The sequence below is a fragment of the Terrapene carolina genome, unplaced genomic scaffold (genome assembly GCF_002925995.2).
Source record: "Terrapene carolina triunguis isolate 2854851 unplaced genomic scaffold, T_m_triunguis-2.0 Scaffold131, whole genome shotgun sequence".
Taxonomy (NCBI): Eukaryota; Metazoa; Chordata; order Testudines; family Emydidae; genus Terrapene; species Terrapene triunguis.
Window position 1 is genome coordinate 20,313,610 of NW_020664482.1, and position 24,481 is coordinate 20,338,090.

The following is a 24,481-nucleotide window of genomic DNA, read 5'->3' on the forward strand; positions in this document are numbered from 1 at the left end:
CAGCTTGAGACTGAAAAACAACCTTTTTTCCTAGTCTAGACAAGGTCATCGACGCAGAGGGCCAGATACACGGCTACACTCTGGCTGCTTCGCACCACTCTAGGAGCAGCTGTAAACTCAGCTTAACTGAGCACTGAAAGTAGGTTTACAGCTCTTTGGCATCACTGCAGTGGTGCAAAGCACCTGGCGCATACCAGCCAATCTGACCAAGACTCCCTTCGGCTCTCTGGGTAAGTCTACATAGCAATTAAACACCTGCGGCTGGCCTGGTCAGCTGACTCTGGCTTGTGGGGCGCAGACTGCAGGGCTGTAAAACTGCTGTGTGGACATTCGGGCTTGGGCTGGAACCCAAGCTCCGGGACCCTGCAAGGGGGAGGGCTCCCAGAGCCCAGGCTCCAGCCCAAGCCTGAACATCTATCTACACAGCAATGTTTAGCCCTGCAGCCTGAGCCCTGCAAGCCTGAGTCACCTACCAGGCCAGCTGCGGCTGTGCCGTGGGTCTTTTATTCCAGTGTAGATGTACCTGCTGCCTCTACTTTGCGCTCCCAGGTCCAGCCTTCTGTGAGTAGCTTTCCCAGTTATTCTCCTCTCTTCAAACCCCATAGTATATAAATTACACCAGTTTAGACTCAGGGGGCTGATTTCAAAGGTGATACCTATGGGGAGGTGTAATTTACACACCAGCAATGGGTGTAAGAGGATGGCAGCTTAAGCTGGTGTAACTAGGAGGCTGGAAGAAGGTGTAAGTTACAGCAAGTTTCTCATCTCTGCAATTGATCCAGAGAGTGGGAAGTAGGAAATGAAAGTAAATTTTTAATGGTGATCGCCAACCCTTCGCCCTTTATTACAATAGTTCCTGCAGATGAGCCTGGCCTCACTGGAATGCATTAAGCATCCTAATCCTTGTCACCATCAGCACTGAGATCCTGCATTGTTGTCGATTTCTTACCTGGCATATTTAGAACGTTTCACTCACATTCCTGTGATTGTTGCTTTGCATTCACTATTTACAGTTTACCTCAGATCTTTTGGCCGTGTGTGTGTGTGCAAAAGAAAAGGGCTACAAATGTTTAAAGCAGCCAAGTGCTTGGAAAATGGGGTTTGTTTCTCCTGTGGGCTCTCACATACCAACAGACAGCAAAGGTCTCCCATGAAAATTGTGTCCCAGAGAAATACATTCATTTCAAAGTCAACTGTTTGAGGGAAACCTTCTGAAAATAGTTTTGAACCAAGAACAACAATGTACCAGTGTTGTGGGAGGGCGGGGGAGTAACATTGTGGCTCCTGATCTATAGCATATTTTGGCAATTCCTGTTAAGATCCAGTCTAAGCAGCATGGCTGTTTAGCACACCAGTCGTCTGTTCTCCTTTCATGGCAGGAGCACAATTCGGGCCATGTTAAAGTTCAGTATTAATTATTTAGAAACAACTTCGTGGTGCTGTGCAGACGCTGATCTGCATTTGAAAACAAGGTCAGTGTCTGCACAAAAAGCAAGCTATAAAGGGGAACTGTGGGGTATGGAGTTCATGGAAAAGTTGACCATGTGGTTCCAATGGGACGCTGTTCTGCTCTCCACATGGATGGACCAAAAAAACCCCAAACTTTGCAGGTTTCTGGCTTTTGAAAGAGCCAGAATTACTGGCTCTCGTTAATAGTGCCTAACTACTCTGCTCTGAATTATTACCATCTGACTTGGTAAGCTGTTTTTCCTTGACTGCAGACATATAACAGTTAAGGACACAGGGTTTGCGCGGGGTATAAAATGGCAGGATTTAGGCTCATTGATAACAGTGGGGTTGCCTGGGTGTAACTGAGGGGAGAATTTGGACCATATGTAGCAAGCTAACCTAGATTACTTGGTGCTATTTAAGGCCAGCCTTAATCACAAGCAATATAAATGGTTGTTTGGAGCCCTGCACAGACCCTCAGCGCATAGATTGGCTTGATTCTAGCAGTGGCACTAGAGGAGGTCGTATTTCCTCACCACGCTCCAGGAAAGGAGAGGTCCCTCCTTGCTCGACTCCTTAGGGCCAGAGGAAGAAATAACTTGTAGCTGGAGCTACCTTTCTGGCAACTTGGGGTTGATACCTCTCAGGAGGTGTTTACAACCTGAATGATTCACCTTAATCACCCCCACTCCCACACTGGTTTTAGTTCCTGGAGGAGCTGTGGTAACCCTCCCCTCTAGAGTTTCATACAGTCCCTGGCTCACAGTGATACATTAAACCGTTCATAAACTTGATACAATATGGTCCCCAAAGATATTGCATGCAATTGCAATACTGTATCTATCACAGCTAGCCAGGCTGTAAGCTGCACTGAAATTGGTTGTTGTAGCTTCTTACTCTGCATCAGCCTGAGATGGAAGTGATCATTGAAAAATGAGACTACAATGGGCCTCAGTCTTACCAAGGAGGCAAAAGGAGAGTTCATTTTCCATGGCCCGTTCAATCCCTGGCCTCTTGGCTGAGACTGTAAGCAAGGGGTCCAACCGTTGCCAGTTTCAATAGTGTTTTTAGCACTATGGATACCTTTCCACTGGGAAGAGACCTGAGACCCACCAAACTCGTTTCACTGGCCTGTTTTGTAGAGGCTCTGGGTCACTAACAACTTTGAGCTGGATTTGGACCTAGAGGTGAAAGTCACTGCAACGCAGTTCCTTGAGCTCCAGGGCCACGTCATATTTAATAAATGCTGATTTCTGTGTTCCTCCCTGACATTGCTTGGGGTTAGCCCACGACTGCTCACAAAGTCAGCAGTAGAACCGCTTGAGCTTTGGAATGATTGCAGTCATATGACTTACTGCTAAAACTGTAGCCTCTGAGCTCCGGAACACCTGCAAGTGGACCACCCCACTGAGACCTCTTCCAGGGTGTCTGTAAGCCCCCATCTCCCTCAACTTCCCCTGCCCCAAGAAGAGTTAACAAAATAGCTGGTAGCAAATATTAATTAAAAATCCCAAACAAAAAGCATAAGACTAAGGAGAAAATGAAATGCCATTGGTCCATTACTTTGCTCTTTGTTGCGTGCCCATTGTTTGCTTAGGAACTAATACTCCTCTTCTGCCATTTTTGTACTAGGGTAACTCCATGGACTTCAGTGGAATAAGACCTGACTTACCCTGTTGTAAGTGAGATCAGGATCAGACCCTTAGGTTGTAAGCTCTCTGAGACAGGAACCGTGTCATCTTGTTGCCTGTAAAGCAACTAGCATATGGTTGTACTAGGTCAATAATGCACTTCATTTGCCCATGCCCCATTGATAAACGTCTTCTCAGTTTGCTTAAATGGACAGCAGTGACTACTACTATCTGCTCTGGCCCATTGCTAATTTTTGCCACAACAACCAACCCCTCACACTAATGGAGGAGTCTGACTGAACCCCATTAAGGCATTGGCTTTTCCAGGCCTTCCCTCCGTGAATCAGTCCCATGTTATTTCAGCTAGTCCATCTTAAGCAGGTCCCATCTGCATTAGCACATTTGGAAGGCAAGAAATTCTTTGACAAGGGGGAAGGAGGCCATCGGAAGTGAATTCATTAGGCTTGCTTAATATTGGGATCTCCCGACATCTCACTGAACCTGTCAGAAAATTAAACGTCTCTGGATTCTTCTGCGGTCCCTGGGTTGCCTGCCAGTGTGCGATGATAACTGTTAACAGAGTGTGCTCGTTGCTCCGGGCTGTCGCGGCACTGGCAGCCAGCGTGACCAGGATTTATGTGCTGCTCTTCAGTCTCAGCAGCTGGGCTCTTGTAACTGATGGACAGTAACCCAGTTTTGATGAGCAAAAGAGGGAACACACACGGAACGACTGGGAATAACCGACACACACAAAAAATGTCTTTGAAGGCATGATTTGCTGGGGCAGGGCAGAGCGGGGACTGGCACCTTTGTACTCGGACGGCCTGTATCAGTATATCATGGTGCCCCCAAATTAAAAATAAAACCCAAGAGTGGAGGGTAGGAGGCTGGATGGCTCAAGAGACTGGTGATAAGATGTGGAGTTTTATATTGCTGTGTCTCTGGCTTGGATCCAGCTTAGGTGAGGTAAGTGACAGAACAGCATTACCATTGGCAGACGGGTGGCTTGTGTGCAAAGAATCGGAGAGGGGGAGGTGACTCAGCCTGGCTCTTAGCACAGGTGACTCCGCCAGCACAATTGGTACTGCATGGCAGCCTTGTTCGTGACCTCCCCAGAGAGATGGAGAATTGAATGGGCCAGGGTGTCTTGTGGATCTCCTTCCCTCTAGAAGCAGTCCCGCTAAGGCCAGTGTGGAGGTAGATTACACTGCTGCTGTCTGCACAGAGCCCGGCCTCGCAGAGAGATGTGCAGTCTCTAGGACTGTCAACCTGTCCTCTTTCATGAGTGCCAAACTCAATTACAACACGTTCAAAAATGCAGACTGTCTCCAGACGGAAACCTTCTCTCTGGGTGTGCGCGGGCGCGCGGATACCCTGGGGATGGGAAGCTGCGTGTTTGGGCACACACGTTTTCCACACGCATTTAACTGCATGACATGAAAAACTGTCTTGCTCAGGAGGTGCTCAGCGAAGCGGTTGCTGCGTGCTGCCCGTCAGAAGCATTTTATTTACACCCCCGCTGCCTGGAATACCATAGCTCGCAAAGCGAGAGCATTAAACATCCATGGGAGGATGGAGGCAGGGCTCCCTGCATCGTACAGCTTAAACCACCTCTCAAGCAACCAAATGGCAGGGACCTATTTTAAGAACTCTGCTGGAGGCAGGTAAAGAGCAGGCTCGTATTTCCTTTGTTAAAAGGGCAGCTGCTAGAAGGATTCCCTGCTTGGTTAGAGATTTCCAGAAAAACAGATTTCTCTCCCTTTCTGCTTCAGCACAGGGAAAGCAGTGAGAATTCCCTGGAAAGATGCCTCTGGTGAAGAGGAACATTGAACCTCGTCACCTGTGCCGTGGCGCTCTTCCTGATGGGGTGACCAGCGAGCTGGAATGTGTGACCAACAGCACCTTGGCTGCCATCATCAAGCAGCTGGGTAGCCTCAGTAAGTTGAAAACAGGAGGGCATGTACGGATCCTCTGGGGGGTTCTTAGGCAGAGTGGCTGTTCATTCGTCATCTGCAAAAATCCCCACTTCGGGGCTTACTGGGTCAGAACTTCAGCTGGTGTGAATTGGCTCCAGGATTGTGAGTGTGAAATGCTCAGGGAGATTAGAGAGGCTGCAAAAAGAGAAAACCCAGCAATAATAATGGGGGATTTCAGCTATCCCATATTGACTGGGAACATGTCACCTCAGGATGGGATGCAGAGATAAAATGTCTAGACATCATTAATGACTGCTGCTTGGAGCAGCTAGTCCTGAAACCAGCAAGGAGAGAGGCAATTCTTGATTTAGTCCTAAGTGGTGCACAGGAGCTGGTCCAAGAGGAGAATATAATTGAACTGCTCAGTAATAGCGACCATAATGTGATTAAATTTAACATCCTTAGGGGGGAGAAATATCACAGAAACCTACCGCAGTGGCATTTAACTTCATGCCAATTTTTTTAAAAGGCTCTAGAGGGGATCTGGCAATTCCAGGCCGGTAAGTCTAACTTCAATACCAGGCACATTGGCTGAAACTATAGTAAAGAACAGAATTATCAGACATATGCATGAACACAATATGTTGGGGAAGAGTCAACACAGCTGTCAAAGGGAAATTATGCCTCACCAGTCTATTAGAATTCTTTGAAGGGGACAACAAACTTGTGGACAAGGGTGATCCAGTGGATATAATGCACTTGGACTTTAAGAAAGACTTTGACAAGGTACCACACCAAAAGCTCTTAAGCAAACCAAGCAGTCATGGGATAAGAGGGAAGGTCTTCTCATGGATCAGTAATTGGTTAAAAGACAGGAAACAAAGGGTAGGAATAAGTGGTCAGTTTTCACAGTGGAGTGAGATAAATAGTGGGGTCCTCGAAGGATCTGTACTGGGACTAGTGCTGTTTAACATATTCATAAATTATCTAGAAAAAGGTGTAAACAATGAGGTGGCAAAGTTTGCAAATGATACAAAATTACTCAAGATAATTAAGTTCAAAGCTGACTGCGAAGAGTTACAAAGGGATCTCATAAAACTGAGTGACTCGGCAAGAAAATGGCAGATGAAATTCACTGTTAATAAACACAAAGTAATGCACATAATCCCAACTATACATTCAAAATGATGGAGTCTAAATTAGCTGTTACCACTCAAGAAAGAGATCTTGGAATCATCATGGCTAGTTCTCTGAAAACATCTGCTCAGTGTGCAATGGCAGTCAAAAAAGCGAACAATGTTAGAAGCCATTAGGAAAGGGATAGATAGTAAGACAATAAATATCAAAATGCCACGATATAAATCCATGGTACGCCCACACCTTGAATACTGCATGCAATTCTGGTATCCCCATCTGAAAAATGATATCGAATTGTTTTTTTATTCAGAGAAGGCTTTACAGCCCCCGTCCCCCTCCCCTCACACCCTCAATATTATTGAAACTTAAATTGGGGAGTCTAAAGTAAATTGGAAGTGATTATTATGTACAGTACTTGAAACATAGACTGAAGCATTCAATATACCTCTTGCTATGGAAATAAATGTAAGTGAATAATCTGCAGTGTCCCCTATGAAGACCTGTTTTCTCACTATAGTGATTACATTTTTTTTCACATGTATTATTATGAATAGACCCTAGAAGTCCCAAATGAGATCAGGGCCATGTTGAGCTGGGCAGTGTACAAACATGTAATAAGAGACAGTCCCTGCCCCCACAGAGTTTACATTCTAAACAGACAAGACAGACAAAGTGTGGGAGGGAAAAGAGAAGTCCAGAAAGATTAAGTGACTTGCCCAGGATCACACAGCAGGTCAGTAGCAGAGCTGAGGATATAATCCAGATTTCTTGATTTACAATCCAGGGACCTAAACAGTAGAGCACACTGCCTCTTGTGGGGCATGTTGAAAGGGACCGTATATTTTAGGAGATCGGAAAGGGGATTCTGGGATCTTTTCCCTCCACTGTCAAAGGTTGAATTTGGCCCAGATTGGTACTCATGCTGTTCATGGGTAATCACTAGCCTCTGCTAGATTAGTTTGGGGATATTTTTGCAGTTGTTAATATGTATCCAGATTGTAAAAGGCTCTAATTCTCTCCCCTCGTTCCTCACCTCCCCCAGAAGCAGTTTCAGCAGAGAGGCTGAGGAGAGAAAGGGGTGTGGATAAACAGAGACCTGCTTTCTCTCCACGCTGTCACTCTGGCATCTTTCATCTGTATTATATTCACTTTTATGTTTAAAACCCCCCACATGTTTTCTGAGCTTCTTAGAGCACAGCAGTTGATAATAGTGGGCCACATGCAGGGACAACACACACACACACACACGACAGTCCCCATGGTCTACTCATCACAAAGAATGGAAATAAATTAAACCAAGACTGGCTGAGTTGCTTTGCAACTGGATCAGATCAGAAAGCTACAAAGCCCAGAGTTCCCTGTTATTGAAGAGTGTCAATTTGCATGAAAAACTCCTTGATCCTGAATCTGTGGGGATCGCTTGCTAGATGTAGTTGCAAAAAACCCAACAACAACAACAACAAAAGCTCAGAACTGTCATCCTAAAGGTACCACATTTAAAATGATAGTATTTCTCGAAAGGAGAGAGAGGGAGAGATCAATCCAAATAAGTCAAGTGTACCAGGATTGAGTTAATATGATTCTCACCTGCAGGTGTCAGTAGTGTTTTGATAAATATTGTGATATTTAGATCTTTCCCACGTTAAAAGATTAACATGGAAACGTGATGAACTGTGAAATAATATAAGCAGCCTTAATTCTGGGTCTTTCAGCTGCATCAAAATGAATAGTGGATTTTTTTCTTCTAAGCAGTTGATTCAGCCCTAGTACAGTTTTTGCTCATTCAAGATTGAATTCTTTCAGGACAGTTTAATTCAAATAGATATTATTAAACTTCACATGGACTGGGAACAATACTGATCTTGGCAGTCCTAGAGATCACTAACAGGGCAGTTATAGTGAAAACACACACACACACGTACGTACATACGTACGTACGTACGTTAATACCTGGATTTGGCTATACCATTTCAGTCTGTATTCTCTCTAATAGGAAGCAGGCAGTCTGATCCAATGGATAGAGCACTGGATGGGGACTGAGGAGACCTAGGTTTTATTCATAGCCCTTCCTCTGACCTGCTGTGTGACCCTGTGAAACTTCTTCTTGTCTATTTAGATTGTAAGCTCTCTGTGGGAGGGGCTGTCTCTTTGGTATGTGTGTGTACAGTGCCTGGTGCAACAGAACCCTGATCATGCTTAGGGTCTCTAGATTTCCTACTCCCTATATGGCTCTTTTCCAATATGACTGCAAGGTGCTGGCTTGTCCCCACGCCCAGAGACTCTTTCCAGGCACAGTTTTATTTTCTAAACCTAGTCAAAACTCAAAAGCAGTCTCTCAGCCCACCGTGGACTGCAGCTGCCAGAGGACTTTCCCCTTTGCCTCTCAGTGCCTCCTGCAGGATTCTTCCTGGCCCTTTTCACAGAGCACTGCCTCCCAGGGCTTTCTCCCATGAGACTCTTTTCCCCAGCAGATTCCCACTGTCTCTCCTCCCAGTGGACTGTGGCAGTCACAGCCGTGCCCCATTCCTTACTGACAGCCTGGCTCTTTATAGCCCCAGGTGCTGCCCCATCCTCTGAAATAGCTAAACTGGGAGCACCTGTTCTGGGACAGGAGTGTGGAACCTGTTGCATTTGAAGGGGCCAACCACCTGCTGTCAGTGACAAAATGGCCATTTTCTGCATTCAGAAACATGCAAAAATGTTGAGGTTAAAGCCACTTAGAATGAGGGTGCTGCAGAGAACCTGTGCTCTTGGTTATATAGTGTAGCAAATCCATGGCCACCCAAGATTTCACCGTTGTCTCTGGTGCTCACCGTAGCTATTGAGATCTTCATGGCAATAGCAGGTGGTAGAAACAAGCTCCTGCTGGTTCAAAAGCAGAATTCTCCTTTGAGCTCAAGGAGAATATCTCCTTAGTGGACAGCAGTATGCAGTGGATGGCACACCTCAGAGCAGTTCTGATTCTGTGCAGCCGAAGGCAGTGCTGTGCACAAACACATCAGCCCATTACAATATACACACTTAATACACTTGGCCAGTTATACAATTTAGACATGAAAAAGACAGTTAAAAGGAAATCAGTTCCATCAGGCGTATTCCTGTCTTTCATTATTACTTGCTTTGGCCGCCAAAAGGGAACCTTTTACTGCACACACAAAATATGGAAAGATTCTTGCAAACAAGCAGACCTGTAATGGCTGAGCATGAGGGTTGGAGACTTGTGTTCCCATCTTTCACATGTCTCCCAGGCCCCCTAGGAGGAATGCACTGTACATGCTTGTGGCTAGTTTGTGCAAACTGAAGGCTGCGCAGATCTGGGGAAATAATGGCTGGGAATGCAGACTAATGTCATGGAAAACAAATGGGAAGGCCAGGCTTGCACTGGCTAGGCCTGTCTTTTGTAGCGGAGTCCCCATGGGAAAATCCTTACATTTGCCTCTCTCTATAACTACATCATCCATCTCTCAATTGAGCTGCCATGTACACTCCTCTTTGCCTTTTGTTCTTTAAGGCAGACATGCTGAAGACATATTTGGAGAACTGTTCAATGAAGCCAATAGTTTCTATTTGCGGATGAACTCCCTGCAGGAGAGGGTGGATCTTCTGGTGATCAAGGTCACTCAGTTGGACTCGACGGTGGAGGAAGGTAAGATGGGGCTGGCCGGCAGGAGTTGTCTTTGTTCTTCTCTATTGTGTTGGTTGTAGAATGTGGAGGTTGCAGCTGGAAGGAATTTCAATTGTAACTTTGCTCTACTAAGATTTTACTAATATTTGGCCCGCTCCTTTCTCTGTCTCTGCCATGGAGAGTCATTCCAAAGGATCAAGCCTGCTAGCCTGGAAGCCATTTAAAAAACCCTAATTCTTATTTCCGCTGAGATTGTGAATGCCACAAACAGCCAAATTTAGAGGCAGTTTTGAGTGAGGAAGTTCCCAAGAAACCCTGGGAGGTTTAGAGCCATGGAAATGGCTCTGCACCACCCCATCTTAGAGGAACGTAGCAATTGCCATACCATGCCAGTGCACCATCTAGACCAGCATCCTGTCACCAGCCAGTGCCAGATTCTTAGAGGAAGGTGCAAAGATCCCTGCCAAAGTCAGCTATGCACTAAAGTGCTCCCAGGGAACATGTCTTCCTAACCCCCTTAGCTGCAGGCCAGCTAATGCCATAAAGCAGGAGGGTTTGTATCCTTTCCAAAACTCCTTTGTTTTAAACCCTTGCTCACTCTTCTAACCCTGGATAACATAACTCACAGCACGTTAGCTGTTCTCAGCTGCTGGAGCAGCCCCTGGGGGCTATGGCAACTGAGTGTAAGTTAGAGCAGCCCGGAGGGTTAAGGAAAGATTACCAATATGATCAGGACCGTGGTGTATTCTCTGGCCCGTTCAAGTTACCGGAGTGTAAGTGGCAACAGGATTTGGCTTCCAGTGTTAAATACTGGATCCAGCTGGCTGGAAGTCATTCTGGGGGCTGTGCCCGTTGCGACACACGTCCTTCCCTTGGAAATGTTGCTGTGTGTTTCTTTAAGAAGATCGTCCCTGTGCTGTCTCTGAGGTAGCCCCGTGTAATTCCACAGTTGCTATGGTTATTTGTTCATTGAATCCCTGAAATGCAGGTAACTTATCAGTCATGTCTCAGTGCTTCTCATGGGCAGCCTTAGGTATCTGCTGATGCGGCCGTGAACTGCCCGTCACCCGGGATCACAGCAGCTACCCACCTGGACAAGGAGAATCGGACAGTCTGTCACTGCCACTCCTTAGCCCCTGCAGACAGAAAGCGGCAATCGCTCCCTTCCAGGCCACCCCTCCCTCCTTGTGTGGCGTAGCTGCTGCCTTGGCAGCCCTCCATGCAAAATGTGTTAAGAGAAAATACCGCAGGCAAACATATGAACAGTTACCTTGTTTGGGAGCAGAGAGAACACAGGCAATTATTTGATCAGCTCTCTGCATGAGATTAGCCTGAGAGAGGAGCAGAGGACGGCGGGGAAGCAGGAAACCTGCCTAATTAATAAATGTGACTGATGGACAGTCAGACATATGAAGAAGCACTACAAACATCCCAATGGAGGCTAGAGACATGGGGATCTATGCACTGAAGCACAGGCAGCAAACACTGGCACATAGGTACATGAGTGCAGGATGTAACACATACGGAGCCTTTCTCCTGCTAAACAAATGCTCAGTGTGTCTGCAGATGAGAGCTGGGAGGGAAATAATTTTCCCATCCTAGGCAAATTTATGAGATACTGAAAAAATGTCCCACCCTGAAAAAGGGCAAGAAATTATTTTCAAATCTTTTTACAGACTGAAAAGCCAAAAAAACCTTTTGGCTCCAGTTAATCAAAATGTTTCATTTTGACAACTTTTAAACTTTTTTTCCAAACATTTTTTTTAGTCAAAAAAAGTGTTGAAACTAACCCGTTCCTGCGAAAAGTTTGGGATTGATGAATCAGCATTTGCTGATGTTAAAAAGTTTCATTGAAAAATTCCTGACCAGCTCTATTGCAGACACACGCAGCCTGGCCAGAGAGCGGATTCAATGGATAGAGGTTGCTTCCCGGCCCGCTGAACAGGCTAGGAGACAGCCAGGACTGTGCTGGGCTATTTGATGTGGCAACTTGACGTCTTTTTGAATATTGGGGAGAAGAAGGAGGAGCGTGGCAAACGCTAACAGATCTACAAATCCAGAGTCCCTGCAAATAGTGTGTGTGTGTGGGGGGGGAGTGCAATCTTTCTGATGAGGCATTAGGCGTTAGAGATGAACCTCAAGCCCTCAAGTTTAGCCTGGATCAGAACTTCCACAAAGTTTCAGGGTGTTCCGATCTGGGGGGTTGGTTCAGGCCCATCTCTAATAAAAATTGGCCAAGACAGCCTGGTTGCATATAGTGCAGAGTAGGCAGTACCACTGTTTGTAAAAGTGTCGCGCTGCATGTGGCTGCAAAGGATGTTAGAAAATTAAAATAGGACTTAGCATTGGTCTTAGGTTGAAAAAATTCCTCTGCACAAAATCCCATTGCACTCTTCCACGTTCCTTCGCTTTGTGACTTTCGGAGCAAAATTGCTCTGTTTTACACCAATCAAAAGGTGGATTTTCCAAGTACCACTGTTCCATGCAAAGAAGACTTAACCAGGGTCGAGAATCTGCCCCAGTAAATTTGCATGTGTTTCTGACAGAATCTGGCACACTCCCTCCATTAGAGACAGTTTGCCTTTCCTTGGACATTTACCCTCTGTAACATCCAGTGCATTCATACAGCTTACACTGATGTGGGGAACTTCTGCTTGTGCTTGCCTGACACAAATCCAGCCACGAGTAAAACTTCACCGAATGTAGGTCTCTTTCAGTTCAGTGATGAAAACGCGCCCACTTCCCGTCAAAGGAGGGAAGCCTGTCAGCAGGGCTGTCACAGCGTAGGCCTGTGTGCAAGCTCAGAGTGGTTCCTTCTTTTGGCAAAATGCTGTTTTCCATCCGGTGGGAGCTCCTGCAGCACGACTCGTAGTGGAGTTGGCATCTCAGGCAGTCAGCAGGAAAGCTTTGGATGGCTCAAATGTCTGTGCCGGAGGCTGGATTTCTGCCTCCCACTCTCCCCACGCACAGCTCTGCCTCACGTGCCCACATGCAGGAGAGGCTGGGGCAAATGCTCGCCGACCAAAAGGGCTGGATGGATTGTCAGTGATTGTGGGGGAAATGCCAGAAATTCTGCTTGGTGCCATCAGAGAGGCCTTGATTTTAATAGTGAAATAACACAGAGGTGGAAATATTAATGCCTAGGCACCACTGACATCCAAAGTGACCTGGGACAAGTCTCTAGCCTGCACAAATAAACTCAAATTGAACACGAGCCAACCTTTTAGTCTAGAGTATCAAAGTCTGGTTAATGTTTTGAATAGCTGGACATTTACATGCCGGGTATCGGGTGAGGCCGGCAGGCATGCAGCATGCGTGTTGGGCACAGGGGAAAACGGGAGGCATGCAGCACGCATGTTGGGCACAGGGGAAAACGGGAGGCATGCAGCACGCGTGTTGGGCACAGGGGAAAACGGGAGGCATGCAGCACGCATGTTGGGCACAGGGGAAAACGGGAGGCATGCAGTGTGAGTGCCGGATGCAGTGCGCATACTGGGCACAGGTGGGACTGTCAAACACACAATGTGAGTGTTAGGGCTGCAGTGCTCAAATGCGAGGACATAGTGCGAATGGCAAGTGTGCCTTGTTAGGGCGGGGTGCAGAGAGCAAAGGCCAGGCACATGGCCCAGTGCCGGGTGAAAGGTGCAGGAGTTGTGTTGAGAATACAAATAGCAGGCCGTCAGCCTTTCCCCGGGCCCATTAAGGTTTCTTTCTTGTGTGGTCACAGTTTCACTGCAAGACATCAACATGCGGAAAGCGTTCAAGAGCTCAACGGTGCAGAACCAGCAGGTGGTCTCTCGGAACTCCATCCCTAACCCCGTGATGGAGATGTACCAACGCTGTGACAAGCCGCCACCGCTCAACATCCTCACGGCATACAGGTAAGGAGCGTGGGGGCTGGACAACGTGCCTCATGCCCACTGTGCAACTTCGGTGTATGGTTCAATATAGACCAAACAATCCCTAGCCGAGCCAAACCTACTTTGGAAGAGATTGTTTCCTATTAAATCGGAAGGACCCACTTCTGATCAGCCTTACCCCACTTTTACTCGTATGTAACTCCATTGCCTTCAGCGGTGTTACTTCAGGCCCCTTATCTCTTCGCTTGTACACTCTGTTCATGCTGCTGTATGGGGCTTCCTCTGGAAGTCCATTGGTGCCCTTGTCCTCAAGTGCTGTGATGGCGTCAGCCTGAAGTCACAGTTGTTTTGTGTGGTGTTACTGGGTGGTTACAGGAGAATATTGGTCCGCTGTTTGATGATGGTTCAGTAAATGATGCTCTTTTCTCGGCTGTTCAGCTGTCTCGGCATTGCAGCTACACCGATTGCGTCTCTTGTACAAGACAACCGAAACCACCCAGAGTTTATTTAATACAGCCAATAATACTCTGTACTTGCACAGTGCAGATCATCCAATGATAAATGTGATGTCAGAAAGCGTCACTGTTCACTAACAGATTGAAGCTAAATATGGCCTGGATCGTCCAAAAAGGCAGGAACCCAGCCCCCACCCTCATGTATCTCCGGGGGGGTGGGAGGGAGTGGTAACATTTGGGAGCTTCTTTGGAAAACTAGAGACTCTCCTGGAATTCTATATCAACCTGTATGTCAAACAGGCCTTAATAAACCACTAACTTTGAAGCCAATAGTATTTTCCATTTTTTAGCAATTACTTCTGAGTGTCATCTGTGCCAAATCCTTAATGATCTATGTTGTGGTGAGAAGGGAATGGGTGGAGAGTGGGATGGGGATGGTACAGTGAGGGAGATGGAAGGAGGCAGGTAGACAGAAGGGAATCGGCAACTGTAGGATGAAGCAAAGAGGTGTCTTGCCACCAGCCCGCGGAGCTCATCGGTGTTCGTTTCCCAAATGCTGGGCTCATTAACGTGCCTTTGTTTTTAGCCATTAAGTTATTAATAACATTTCATCCTGTTGCTGAGAATTTCCTCTACCCCTCCCCAACTCTGCTGTGATAATTTCAGGGATGACAAGAAAGATGGCCTCAAATTCTACACCGACCCTTCATATTTCTTCAACTTGTGGAAGGAGAAGATGCTGCAGGCGACTGAGGACAAGAGAAAGGAGAAACGCAGGCAGAAGGTAAAAGCATCAGAGAACGCTCTGAATCGGGCCTAAGATGAGGCTGGTCTGGACTTAGTTTGATAGTCTGATACTGTTATAGTGTCCTTCTGAAATGGGTGCAGTATCTCTTGCTCTCTCTGACATATCTAAGGTGCCCTTCACCGTACTATCATCCTCAAACTCATGTCCAGTCAATGCTGCTCTGGTTGGAGTCACTTGTGAAGGAGGCCTACTAGTGTCCCACCTTAGCACCTGAACAGGTTGATGGCCCAAGGAGCCTGGGATGGAGCTTGGGTATTCTTACCCCATGTGCGCCAGTCACCAGTTGCGAGGTTTTTACATTCAGGAAACATACAGATCTCCTAATGTCCAGACCAGCAATAAAAGAATCACGAGACAGTCTGGTGTCAATGAGTTTCTGGTTTGTTGCTTGCTCTTGTTTGGGGAGTCATATGACACTGAAACCTTTGGAAAACAAATCCCTCTTGGCTATTTTTGACATTATGCTACCTTGATTGAAGTCTCCTACGTGCCCCTTAGCTATATGACACCCTGAGAACAGAAATATAAAGTAAACCTGGGGTTTCAGTGGTAGGTAAAGGATCCCCCATTGTTTTTCTTTTTAAAGAGCCCAGGGACAGAAAAGCAGGTCTTAAAATAGAAGCAAGCCTGCACGTGGTCAGAGAACATGTTTAAGGCCTGGGTTGAAGAGAAACAGGCTTATCCTATAAGCACCAGTGGATGCTGCTGGACCTAGTCTTGTCCTGTTTGCTTTGACTAATGCCTATTCTGATGGAAGGTGTCAGAGCAATGGGTGTAGGAATGGCCCACTGGAATCCAAAGGCTCACATGGGCTATGCAACAAGGGGCTTATGGCATGAGCTTGAGATTCACCCTGACACTATTACCTCCATCAAGTGTAACTGCAGACTTGAGTTTCCATGTTCTCATAGACTCATAGACTTTAAGGTCAGAAGGGACCACCATGATCATCTGATCTGACTTCCTGCACATTGCAGGACACAGAACCTCACCCACTCCTAACCTCTGGCTGAGTTACTGATGTCCTCGCTGTTCTCTGGGTTGTCAGTAGTTTGGCTCAGGCTTCCAAATCTACATGGAAATCATATGGAAAGTCTCTGGAATGTATTCCAGACTCCAATGATTCCATCCCAGCTTTCACAGCTAACTGTACCAGTTCAGAAGGTGAAGACACTGGCTGAACCTGCCGGTGCTCACAGCCTTCGGTTCCATTGTTCATGCTCTGGGCTGCTCCAGAACCAGCCTTGTGATTGTGATTGGTGTTTAGATCAGCACAACCTTATTGCATAATTGAATGAAAAGCAGGCGGTGGTGGTGCACCAGGACTCATTATTACAGGAGGGAAAGGGAGCGTGGAGGGGCAGTGCTGACGTGGTGTCCTAGTGGTTGGGACCCAGGATCTAAAATAATATGTCCTGAGAATTCCACTATTGTTTGGTATCCCAGTTACCCTTATACACATAACCTAAAATCCTTACTTGAAGTCAAGCTCAAGCAAACATTGCACTATGTACAGTCAGCAGGCAGCCATCCTGCAGTCATGCTAACAGGACAGGGCTTATCTGCTTCCAGGAGCAGCGATTAGTGGAAGATTCCACCCGGGAGGTGAAGAAAGTGAGAAAAGCCCGCAACCGGCGCCTGGAGTGGAACATGATGGCATATGATAAAGAATTCCGGCCCGATAACAGGTTCTCACCATCCCCATATCACATGGCCTCATCGGAAGGATCACTGTCCCCAGATAATAGGCAGGTTTTCTGTATTACACGCTTATTGTTTTTCTTTGCTTTTCTTCACCTTTCTTTTTTCTTTTCGATTTTCTGGGTGAATTGGTTCCTCATGGCAGTGAAGGACTCTTAGCGCTGACTAGGAAGCAGGTGCAGGGAAGGCAGGCACTGTGCAAACTACTCCCCCAGCCTGCTGCTTAGCACATGCACTTGCGTTCTGACGCGCAGGACCCCTGCTAGGTTGGTCCTGCACCTGCCAAATCATGTCTAATTCTGCATTGGTTTTGCGATCTCTGTGTGGAGCTGAGATGAGACCAGAACATTTTTCATTTGGGACCTAAGCTAGGATTTCCACCCAGTTGAGCTGAAAGGCTAATTCATTAGCCTGCAAGGCTATTGCCACCTCTCTACTCTCTGCTTGCACCATCCCAATACTGTCTTGCATGTTTGTATTTCGGTGGCTACACATCATGTCTCCCAATGTTGTTGCCTTGATCCCAAATGCCAATAGGTGCCATCATACTCCTCCCTGACCTGTCCTCACCTTGCCTTCCCTCCAGGCCCTCCATACAGGAATACAACCTTTGGTATTTTTCTGTGCAATAGATCTTATGCGTCAGATGCAGCTGATCACTCATACCCGGCCAGTCCTAACCACCCTGCACAGCAGATATTAGCTCCAGCCTCACACCTGTCAACAGACAACAAAGAGATCATCCTGGTCGCTAACCAGGCCCAGGAACATGTCTACAGGCCCTCAGCAGCAGGAAGCCGTCAGAACAGTCTCAACCGAGTCCAGCAGCCCCATGTGCCGCAGCATCCAGAGACTATATTGAATGGACCAAGACCTCAGATAGTCAAGGAGTATGGGTATGGATTTCAACCTGCTTTCCTTCATCCAGTGACCTGTTTGTCCCTTTAAATGAGTTTAGTGCTTTGGAAAGGTGCCAGGTTGACAGCCATAGAAAGTGAGGTCCTCTGTCCACAGAACAAGTACACGATAGGCAGCAGCTGTCACATAGATGGCCCTTCTGTAAGTGCGCCTTACTGTTCACGAGGTGAGAGATGGTAGTTCAGTCTCCATGGCCCATTCAGTCCTTTAGTCATGTGATCAGCCTGCCAACAAGAACATCAGTTGATGCCATCTGTGAGAGTGCTTTGTGAGAGGTCAACACCTGTAGATCCCGGAACTGCACTCAGAAAACACCATCTCCTTTCACATCATGCCACAGTGATGATTAGACCAGTACAAGACGGGTCCAAATTTAATCCAGTAGCCTCGATATGTAAAGATCCCTATCTTAGTCCCAACTCCCTGACTCATCCAGCCTTCCCCTTGCTACTAGCCTTTATTGTCACCCAAAGATAAACTGATGTCAAAAAAGTCATATGCAAGCTCAGATTCTGCCCTCTGTCATCCCGTGGAACCCTGAACAGGGTTATATTTGAGGGCAGAATTTGGCCCGTGATGGTTTCTGCCAATTAGAAGGTGGCAGGGGAGGGGAAATCTTTTGTTCAGGACCTTGGACAGCTTCCTGTGAGTGCTTGGCTTGGGGAGACCTTACCTATTCTGCAAGCATTCTCCTTCTCTTTTTCAGTGCCCTCCAAGTTCATAATCGCATGGGAGCTCTTACTCCAGAGTCACAAGCAAAACAAAAGACTAAAAAATAATTCAACCCATTCATTTGAGATGGTCCTTTAAAGGGGCCATTTGGGTTCTAAACTCAATTAGCTCCCTGGGTATGTCTGCACTGCAATAAAAGACCCAGGGCAGGGGCACCACTGGCCTGCCTCAGCGGACTTGGGCTAACAGGGCTCGGGCTGCAGGGCTATAAAATGGCAGTGTAGATGTTTGGGTTTGGACTGAACGTCTACACTGCTAATTTTAGCCCCACAAGCCCAAGTCAGCTGACCCAGGCTCTGAGACTTGGTGCTGAGGGTTTTTTATTGCAGTTTTTTATTGCACCCTCTCTCTCTGTGTCTGTACCATCAAATAAAACAATTTCAGTCTTCAAAGATCATTATGTAACACTTTCTATCCTGAGGATCCTACAGATTGCACATGGCTCCTTCTAATTCAGTATCACTTTGAATGTCTAAAGTGACTGATGCCAGAGGCTTCAGAGGAAGGTGTAATCTCCCCTGAACCATTACAAAAACAAACCTAAAGGCACAATTCTATACAACAGGAGGGAGATTTCATCCTGACCCCAGCAGTCGGTCAGACCAGCCTTGACACAGAATAATTGGTAGCCCCTTTAACTTTGTCCCACCTGGCGTAACTGTTCCTGGTACGATGCAGGAACTTAACTGTCTTTTCTGAATGAGTCTGAAGCACCTCACTGTTACCTGCCCCTCTGGCATTGCGCAAGGCAAAGACATTTCCCAAACAATAACTAGACAATTTTTTTTTCTTTTGGGTGGAACACTGATGTATCAGATGCTGTGGATCACTGTCACAGCTGTTCCCGTACAGAGGCACAATGTACAGACGTAAGGATGGGGATTCAGCCAGATCTCTGTATTCCCCTTTTTGTACGTTTAAAGGATCAGTCACTCAGTTGGACTTCAGCATAGCCTTTCAAGGTGAAATACAGGCGACCAGAGGGAACATAACCTTCCAGGCCATCTGAGGCCACTTCCACCAGCGTCTCAGCTCTCGCTCAAGATTTACAAGCTTCCCTCCCCTCACTCCTTTGCCTTACACCCTCCTTCAGTTGCTGTCCTGCCCCTGCCTCTCAGCATGTAAATTTCACGTGTTTTTACACACTTACTGAATGGCAAACTGGTCCAAGATACAGTATTATATGGCTTACGCCCATTGTCTAATCAGCTTCCAGGGCCCAGAGACTTCCTTGGCAGTTACACCTGGTGGAACCAGGCCTGGAGTTGGTCCGGTATATCCGCTTACAAGGACTGAGTTCCCTGTCATGTTTGGTCTTTGTGTCTTTTCAGGTGACACTTTAGAAAACGGTCTGCTTTTGTTACCAAAGTGGGTTTTCTGAATATATAGGAATCATTTCAAATGCAGCCACTGCTGGGGTGGAACATGAGAGCTGTTTACCAGCACATAGCTGAGCTGTGCAATCGTTTAGGACAGGCAGTGGAGATAAATGTCATGCCCATTTTAAACTGCAGGGGGAATTGAGCGCGTGCATTTCCCAAAGCTGGAATTTATCTGGGATATTTTGGTTGCAACTGAGTGACCCTGAGTGGCGGGTCCTTGACGTTATGGTTCATGTGTGGTATTTCTTTAGCAAGCAGGATTTCTGCTATTGCCATTGATTTGCTTTCTGTCCTTTACTTGTTGCAGTCCCCAGCAGATGCCCCTGGCAGAATACTTTGTGCCTCCTGCTCCTCCGCCCCCGCCCCCTGTGATACCCTCTGCTCAGACTGCCTTCGACAGCCCCATCTCAGCACCTCCTGCCATGGCGCCCAGCGCTGCAGCCTCCGTGGCTCACTCGTCATATGCACCTTCCCCGCCTCCAGCTCCGCCCTGCCCATATTCTGCTTCCCCCCCTCAGACTGGCCCGATGGGGCCCCCCGTCGCACCTCCCCCACCTCCACCCGGTCCTCCAACAGTCGCTGCCTCGCCGGCTCACTCGGCATCGCCCCCGGCAGCGGCGGCGGTTGAACCTCGGAAACCTCAGATCCCTCTGATACCAATGAGCGATGCCAGGAGCGACCTGCTTGCTGCGATTCGGAGGGGTGAGTTACAACCCAGGACATGGGCACTGACCAGCAGTGAGGGGGAGCGGAGATGGAGAGAGAAGGACATGTTGGGGATTCCAGCAGACACACATGCCCACGCACACTAGAGGCCTGATCCAAAGCCCATTGTAGTCAGTGCAAAGTCTCCCACTGGTTTCCATGATCTGGGATCAGGCCCCGCGTGCTCAGAGGACCCGTGAAGATGATTTTATTGCTAATGTTACCTGTAAACACTGAAGAGAGGGGAATTATTGATGGGGGGTAGAAGTAGGAGAGATGGGATGAAACTGAGCAAAGGACCATTCAGTCTGGATATCAGGGGGAAAATCCTGCATGCACTGAAGCCCAGCTTCCCAGGGGACGTGGTGGAAAGCCCCATCATTTGGGATGTTTAAAACCGGACTGCACAGAGCACAAGCAAATGCCCAGTAGGGAACAAGCTTGCACTAGGCACCGTGGAGACAGCGGTGGACAGCATGATCTAATATGCCTTTTCCTTCTCCATTTCTGCTAACAATGCTGGGTTGAACAGTAGAGAGGGAGGCAGGCTGTGGCTGTGCAACCCCGTGTAGCCCACTGGTGGGCGGGCGGGTGGGTGGGTGTTTTACAGGTCCTCCTCTGTGCCAGATCCATAGAGGAGATGAGTCAGCTACGGCACCAGCTAGGGAGCTGTAGCTCAAGCTACAGCAGCCAGTGCTTTAGTTCCGAAGGTCCCTGGTTCACTCTTTGGTATGCTGGCCAATAGGGTGGCCATCACACATGCTCATATAGACAATGGGTGTAAGCTGCTCTTGCTGACCTTGGTGATTTCCCATCCTCTCTACTGCAGGAATTCAACTCCGGAAAGTCCAGGAACAGTGGGAGCAAGAGGCGAAGAAGGAACCAGTTGGCAATGATGTAGCCACTATCCTGTCCCGCAGGATTGCAGTGGAGTACAGTGAATCTGACGATGACTCGGAACTGGACGACAATGAGTGGTCAGATTAAAAGAGCTCAGCATGCTGTGTTGGAGTGTACTCCCCCCTCCCTGCTTCTCCACAAGAAGGTGTGTGTGGCTGGGTTTCCCTGAAAGTGAAGGCTGATCACCGTCAGCACTTAGTGTGACTTATTCAGGAGCTTTGCTTTTACACCATGTTGCACTGTTGAAGAAATGATGGTAGTGTTATCAGTGGAGCGTGCGCATAGGTGGGACATGCTTTAAAAGCAGCAATAACTGACATCTGCCCAGAATCTCGCCAGGTGTGGCTATGACACGTTAATAATGCTGAGAACACAATGAGGCGAGGATCAATGGAGTTACTCTGGATTTACACCAGGGTGGCTGCAATCAGAAGCTGGTCCCATGCATGTGTTTTTAGAGAAACAAAACTGCAGAAACAGCACGGCTTATTTGGCCAGATGTTAATTTTATAATGAAAAGCTCCTGAAAAAGCATCCTGTTCCCATAGCAAATACCGCCACGTGGTTATAGGTGTCTAGAGACCACAATTCACTTGTTTGTATTTTCTGCAGATGTTTAAAATTGTTGGGATTTGGACCATATGACCCAGGGGAAAGCTCTGTTCATTGCCATGAAAGTTACATGCAGAAAGAGTCTGTTTTCCCTTTAAAGTAATGTCGTTAGCTTTGCGTTCTGACAGTCAGAAAGGAGAGTTCTCTGCTGTCTCCCAGTTTCACTTTTAAGAGCACATCATAGGGAGGCACAGATGTTTGTGGCATGGTTATATTTCCAGCTCTGCACTCAGATTCCCTGGGGAAGAGCATGAAAGGAAAGTTTAGTGTAAACCTGCTCTTCTTTTGCCATCAGCAAAGAAACAAAGCACTTGTTACTGAGTAGAAAGGAATAAAGTCAGTTTAAAGAGAAAAGAACCTCGCAATAGATTTAAGTTGTCTAAGAAAGATCCTGAAGGCCTAGAAATAACTGGCTGACAGTGCTGTCCTATTGTTGTATCACCTTATTATTATTTGAAATAAAATTAACCAGGCTAAATATAACTCTCAGATGCACTGAAGCAACCCCATTGGAGTTAGTAGGGAGCAATATTTGTCCCTTTGGGTTGACTTTTGATTTTCAGTTTCTAGTATCTGAGAATCTCCTTGTACAATTGAGGTGAATTCGGTCTTATTCCCGAAATAGTTATTGAGGTAACAATTCTTCCGCTTTTACTCAGGCTGAATAGTACAGTACTCCACGAGCAGTGGTAATGGGTCGGGATGGAGTACAGCAAACCTGACAATGACTCTGAACTGGGGGTAGGATCAGGCCCTGAGTTAAGATGCTGAAAACACCAGTGAATGCTATTTGGTTTATTAATCCAAATGGACAGTGATTCATAAAAGCATTTTCATGTAGATACTAAGGGAGAAGCCCTGAGAATCCAAAGGGATCCTGTGGGAAATATTGAAAACCCACAGTAAGTTCTGAAAACTACAAGAGAACAGGAAATGGATTCTGACCAATAGAAAACTGGCCAGTGTCAGCCTTGAGTCTGTATGATATGGTCAAGTAGGGCCCCAGTGTTCCAGGGACATGCATGCACACACCAGCAAACGCATCATTTCCACTTCCCCAGTCTTGTCTGACTCATGGGTGATGAATGAAACTGGATTCTCTTATTTCCCTCCCGGTAACAGGAAACTTGCACTTTGGCTCCACCCTCTGGCTTCTTTGTCCATGCAGGTGACTGAAAAACAGCCAAGGGAGGGATACAGGCAGCTAGTGGTCAGCCAGAGTGAGAGTGCCTTGGGTGCCTGCAGGCAGGGAGACCTGGTGAAAGGCAGGGAAGATGTTGGCTGGAGCCCACAAGTGTCACTTCGTATAGGGCCCCATTTGGCTAGTGCCATCATTCACCCTTATCTACTAGAGAATGCTGCTCTTGAGCCAGCCCGCTTTGCAGGGAGAGGGGACGAGGGGGTTCGCTATTCAAACCAAGCAGCAATAGTTCCTGAAAAACTGCAGCTACACGGCATACGTCAGCCCAGCAACAGGAAAGGAAAAAGAAAACAAGATAACAACCCAGCAGGATGCAACACAGATTCTCATTGGCATTGATATAGGACCCAACAGCTCAGCTGCAGCTCCTGGGGCAATGGGAATGTTAAGCAGACATAGAAGGAGCTGGTGCCATGTTGTTGAGCTGGGAATTCATGGTGTGCAGTAGTTACACCAAAGGCTCTTGCTCCTACCATCATCTTGTCTCTGTTTAGAACTAGCAGGCAGCCCCCAACCTGAGAAATGGAAAATACAGAGGTAGGAAGCTGCAAGCCAAACCCTGATCTCTTTACTCAGGCAAGTAGCGCCACTGAAGTCAATGATGCTACTTTCTTCAGTGAGGCGAGCAGGATTGGACCCCTACTGCAAGATCAGGAAAAGTCTTGTACATTAAAAATAACATATACAAAACCACATAAGTATTTATTATATAGTGTTGTTAATATATGCATGATTTTGATGTGACGCACAAATGAAGAGAAATCCCAGACTGATGGGCTTGATGTGTAAGATTAAAAACATAACATATTCCGACATAAAGTGAATGCTAAAGAGATGTAGTAATTGCCTTTATCTTTGGTACTTCCCCTTATGACCTTGTGTGGGGCCTGGGCACAGTCCCTGTCCTTGCACACTGGATGTGCAAGGTCTGGGGATTCTAATGCAGAGAAGGATATTGGTGTCAGGTGAGGCGCTGTAGGCACAGTGCCTGAGGGAATGGCCTCCAGAGCGCAGTCCACTACTCTTCTCACCTTTGCAAATGTGAGCTGTGTCTTAAACCCACAGAGCCTGACTCTGCTCCACTTTCACTGGTTTCATACCTGTGTAGCTCCACTAACATCAGTGAGTTACTCCTGATTTACTCTGGCTCATAACATTGGAATCAGGTGCACAGTCTTGCCCACCACAGATTGGCTCCTAATGGTGACAGGGCCAGACTCTGCCCAGTTTACTCAAGCAAAACTCACTAGAGTTCATGGGAGACTGGCCTGAACTAGACAATGGGACCTGGCTTGGGTTTGTTGTCATTTGCACAACCCAAGATGTTAGTTGATCATTTTCTCCAGCATTGTTGACATGGCCTTTCATAAGCCATCATAACAAACCAAAGCTGGGGCCTCCCCCCAAACTGGCACACCTGCTTTCAGGCATAAAGTGGCATGGGGGATA

The 24,481-nt window shown here is 47.1% G+C and overlaps 1 protein-coding gene across 1 annotated transcript; it reads left to right on the forward strand.

Moving 5' to 3' along the window:
* Positions 1–4,884: 4,884 nt before the first annotated feature.
* LOC112119272 (wiskott-Aldrich syndrome protein family member 3-like) lies at positions 4,885–21,306 on the forward strand. Its single transcript, XM_024217872.2, has 8 exons — positions 4,885–5,017; positions 9,645–9,779; positions 13,486–13,639; positions 14,740–14,857; positions 16,454–16,629; positions 17,215–17,478; positions 19,922–20,316; positions 21,149–21,306. The coding sequence occupies exons 1-8, from the start codon at positions 4,885–4,887 to the stop codon at positions 21,304–21,306; spliced, it is 1,533 nt and encodes a 510-aa protein (XP_024073640.1).
* The last annotated feature ends 3,175 nt before the right edge of the window (positions 21,307–24,481 follow it).